This window comes from Pteropus vampyrus, unplaced genomic scaffold (genome assembly GCF_000151845.1).
Source record: "Pteropus vampyrus isolate Shadow unplaced genomic scaffold, Pvam_2.0 Scaffold90, whole genome shotgun sequence".
NCBI classification, from domain to species: Eukaryota; Metazoa; Chordata; class Mammalia; order Chiroptera; family Pteropodidae; genus Pteropus; species Pteropus vampyrus.
In genome coordinates, this window is record NW_011888871.1 from 2,963,939 (window position 1) to 2,968,914 (window position 4,976).

A 4,976-nucleotide genomic window follows, 5' to 3' on the forward strand; every position below is an offset into this window, starting at 1 on the left:
AGGAAAATGTCTTACTTTACCAGCTAGACCCATCTTTGGTGGGTCTCAGGAAGCTGTTAGACTGGGGGACACTGGCGCTGCCGGAGATGCTGAGCAGACCCCGGAAGCAGGCCGAGGCTGGCCTGGAGCCTCTGGTCAAGTCAGTGGGCCTGTTCTGGCTCAGACTGAAAGGGCCCTGGGTTCCAGATGGATAGACAGGACAGGTGGATGATCACAGTCTAAGCCAGCCCGCCCCACACGCAGGTACGCCCCAGGCCTGTGTCGGGGACACAAGGGTGGGGGGAAGGGGCACAGCTGCTGAGTGGGTACCACTTGCACCTGTCACTTGGGTTTACAGGTGCCACTTTTCTAGCCATTCAAGAAAAAAAGGAAGCACTTTGGAAAATGACCATCCTCAATCAGCTAATATAACACATTTCCATCGAAATAGAAAAATGACTTACAAATCTAATGATGGGACATATATCATGGTAAATCTTTTAAATGCTGTAGGTTTTACTGCAAACTGGTGTGAGGTGTTAGTAGTCTCTGGAGAACAGAACCGATCAGTGAGACGGCGTGCTGAGCTGGAGGTGTGCCAGAATCAATGACTGTGTTTTCTTTCCTTTCAGCTGGTTTTCCTGGAATTCTTTGAAGCTCTCTTAAGGTTTGCGTTCATCTCTGTTACTGACCAAACGTCTAACTCCTATTTAAATTTTCCAAGTGATGTCTTATCCGGAAACAAACAGGGAAACACCTCCACGGCGACGAACCAGGTAACAACATCTTAAAGTTTACAGAGCACAGTTTTATCGTGCGTTGGTGAAACCACCATCAAAAGTATCTCGGGCTTTTGTAACCCTTCGGGAAGAAGGACTTTTCACATTTTGTTTTCCTTTTCTATGTTAGGGAAAATGTCCTTCCTGGTCACAACCCAGGAAGGGGACTCTGAGCCACAGTAGAGGAGACAGTGTAATAAAGGTCGGAGTGCCTAGCAGCACGCTGGGGGGACCACGAGGCTGGGAACACCCCAGATGTTTTGTTAGGGAATGTTTTGTTATATGATCTGGCGTTCGCGAGGGTGGAAAGCCTGTCCCAGAGTGAAGATGCCAAAGAACAGCTGCCGAGTGTGCCCGAGATGTTAGCGGGGTCTGGGGACAGGGCCTGCTCACCGGCTAGCCACGAGGCTTCGCCGCGAGAGCTTGGGGGAGCCAGCGCCGTGTCGGGGGTTCACTGCAGGATCCAGCTGCTAGGCAAACTGAGACGCACCAGCTTCAGGGGGCGGTCTCAGGTCAGTGGGCTCGAAGGAGTTCTGATTTTTGAGCCATTCGTTTGGAGCCACAAGGGCGAGTCGTGGGGGCCAGCAGCAGCCCACAGCTGGGAGATTCTTCAGAGGCACAGGAGCCTTCTGCCGGGCTCCGGAGACACTCGCCACGGACCAGGGCTGCGCCTTGGGCTCCTCGTGTGCTGACAGCTGTGCGTTCACCTTCAGCACCTTGCAGGCCACGCCGTCAGCCAGAGGGGCCCCCTCCAGTTGGAGGGTACGACCGACGGCCTCTGGGTCACCGGGAAGCCTGGCCACTGGCCACAGTCTGGGGCTCTGCTCTGAGGGAAATGAATGTGCACCTTAAATCTATCCGTGATTTTATGGGTGACATCACCATGGACTCTGAGTGTGAACGCTCTGGTCTAGGGACCGTCCTCAGAAACCGTCTGATCAAATCTCCTTCTGGTTTTCCACGTGGCATTCCCAATGTCCAGGATAAGCAAATCATAATACCCACAAGCACAGAGTATGACGTAGCAGAGAAATGACCCATGATGCGTGCAGCAGCATGGATGAACCAAAAAAGCCAGACAAAAAAGGGTACATGCTGTTGTGACTCCAATTACATACAATTCTAGAAAGTGCAGAGTGACCTGTGGTGACAAAGCAGACAGTGGTAGCCTAGGGCTGGGGGACGAGGGTTACCACGGGGCACAGGAAAGTTTTGTTTACCTAGGCGATGCCTTCACAGGTGTAGAGGTCAAAACTCATCAAACAGGCCACTTTGTGTGTATTTACTGTAAGTAATACTTCATCAAAACCCTATGTGCATACATGTGTATCTCCATGGAAACCAGAAAGTCTCTCACGTGTTCATTTTCGCTTTGAACATCCAGAACAGGAGTCCGAGTACAGCAACAAGCCAGGGATCCGATGTGCACTGTGACAGCACCAAGTCATTGCCAAGCAAGTTAGGACTCTTGTTTGATTTTAACAAAATCAAGAAATCAGAGGTTTGTATTTAGTGGACCACATCGAGTGCGTGGCTGCAGCGGCCACTGTGCGCCTGCTGCATGGCAAGCGCTCCGTGTGCTGGGGACTCAGCAGTGGGCACAGGGCCGTCCTCCGTGGACGTGAAGTTCCAGTGAGGGGCCAGGCGGCGGGTGAGCAGCAGGAATGGCGAACCCTCCAGGTGTCCAGCAGGTGGCATGAGCTTCCCAGGCAGTAGTAGCTCGCTTGGCACCCCACACACCTTGGGGGGCTGCACGCACCGCATCCTTCACGCTCTGCTTCCTGGTGCTTAGGGTGAGAAGGCAGGCAGGGAGGCCGAGCGACAGTGTGGAGCAGCTAGCGAGGGCCTTCCGATGAAGTGACACTTCGCATACCTGAAGGGAGTGAGGGAGCCACCGTATCATCCCCTGGGGGAGGGCTGTCCCATGCAAAGGCCTGGGAGGGGAGGCGAGGCGGCAGGTTTGGGTTGCTGAAAGGGGGTAGCAGCGAGGGAGGCCCACCTGAGTGGCTCAGGAGGACATGCTGGGTGAGGCAGCGGGGCCAGGCCAGGAGGGGACGTGGCCTCACGGAGGGCCCAGCTTTCACTCCAGGGGAGGCGGGAGGCCCCCTGAGCAGAGAGGTCAGGCAGCTTTTGGAATTATTGGAAGCTATTTTGAAGCCTGTAGAATTTGGGAGGGAAAGAGAAGGCAAAGACAATGCCAAATTTTTGGCCTGAACTAGAACAGAATTACCTTTCACTACGAAAGGGAAGACTGGGGCAAAAGTAAGCGTTGGTTTGGGACATGTTAGGCTTAAGGTGCCTGATGAGACATACCAGTGGTGACAGCAAGTGGCACGGCTGGATACACAAGCCTGGAGTTGAAAGGTGAGATCTAGCTGGGGACATATGTGGGAGTTAACAGCTTATATATGGTAATTAAAGCCATTAATATATGAATGTAAGTAAATAATACTTTCTCAAATCTTTGGTTTCTTGGGGGCAGTCTTTCAGCAGAGATAACTGTTATTTATTAACTTAATGGCAAAAATATCAATATTTATGCAGTTTAAAAAGTCAAATGAGCTTAAAGAAAATGGCCTCATTAACAGTTTTCTAATTACTTATATAAAATTAGTTTTAGTCCCTAATGATGCATAAATAATGTTTTGCTTTTTTTTTTTTTTTTTTTTTAAACATAAAAGGCCCAGGTCAGCAAGTCGCTAAGTGATGAAGGAATTGCCAAAATGAATTTTAAATCTTCAGGAAAGGGGCTGACCTTTTTTTTATCACAAAAAGGTGAATATTTTAATTGTAAGACTTTTAATTTTTACAAACTGTTGCCTATAAGTGACAAAGTTTATAAAAATGTACAACCAACTTTTTAAAAATATACATATAATTAGGCTGCTGCTTTCGATTCTGCCTCCTGGCTTGACAGAATTCACTTTCAAGGTATGACCTTACTGAGGTGGGTTTGCTTTTTGGGCATTTTCCCAGTTTTACTGCTATACGTGACTTACAGTGCTGTGTAAGTTGAAGATGGGCAGCACAGTGATCTGACTTACATACATCATGAAATGACTGTGGTGTGATGGGGACTCAGGATGTCCTCGTAACACCTTTCATAGAAACCACACAGCCTTTAAAGGATAGTCGTGCTGTACATTCCATCCATCCCTAGTCCTTCCTGATCTTATAAATAAGATGGTACCTTTCGTCCATCCCCTGCCTCTTATAACCACAAATCTGATTTCTTTTTGAATTTTTTAAGGTTCCGCATCTAAATAAGACGATATTGTAACTGTCTTTCTCTGACTTAATTCACTTAGCATAATACCCTGGTCTGTCCATGTTGTTGCAAATGGCAGGGTTTCCTCCTCTTTTATGGCAGAATTCTATTGTGTGTACTTAACACGACTCCTTAACCATTCACACGTGGATGGACCTGAGGCTGTCTCCATGTCTTGGCTACTGTAGGTAATGCAGCTCTGACCGGAGGGGTGCAGACATCTCTTCGACATTGTGTTTCCCTTTTCTCTGGATGAATACCCAGAAGTGGGATAGCTGGATCACGTGGTAATTCTGTTTTTTAATTTTCGAGGACCCTCCATGTTTTCCATTGTGGCCGCACTAATTTACGTTCCCACTGGCAGTGTGCCAGGGTAGACTTTTCTCCTCATCGTCACCAGCATTTGTTCTCGTCTTTCTGAGGACAGACATTCTGACAGGCATGAGGTGATACTGCAGTGTGGTTTTGATTTGCATTTCCCTAGTGATTAGTGATGCTCAGCATTTTTTCATGTACCTGTTGACCATCTGTATATCTTCTTTGGAAAAATGTCTATTGGGATCCTTTGCCCATTTTTTTAATTGGATTTTTTTCTATTGAGTCGTATGAAAATATATTTTAGATATTAAACCCTTATCAGATACATGGTCTGAAGATACTTTTTCCTATTCCATAGGTTGTCTTTCCATTTTGTTGCTTGCTTTTGCCATATGGAAGCTCTTGAGTTTGATGGAGTCCCAACTGTTTTTGATTTTGTTGCTCGTACTTTAGGTGTCATATCCAAAATATCGTCACCAAGACCCATGTCAAGGAGCTTTTTATTCCTATGTTTTCTTCTAGGACTTTTATGGTTTTCAGTCTTATGTTTAAATCTTTAAACCATTTCAAGATAATTTTTTGTGAGCGGTGTAAGATGGGGTCCAATTTCATTCTTTTACATGTGAATATCC

At 47.4% G+C, this 4,976-nt stretch overlaps 1 protein-coding gene across 1 annotated transcript in view; it reads left to right on the top strand.

Moving 5' to 3' along the window:
• LOC105294626 (radial spoke head 10 homolog B) overlaps window positions 1–4,976 on the top strand; it is a 32,093-nt gene that overhangs the window by 20,745 nt on the left and 6,372 nt on the right. The window contains exons 16-18 of the mRNA XM_023532772.1: window positions 597–755; window positions 2,143–2,259; window positions 3,440–3,533. Coding sequence (XP_023388540.1) covers window positions 597–755; window positions 2,143–2,259; window positions 3,440–3,533 — 370 coding nt within the window. The remainder of the gene's footprint in view (window positions 1–596; window positions 756–2,142; window positions 2,260–3,439; window positions 3,534–4,976) is intronic.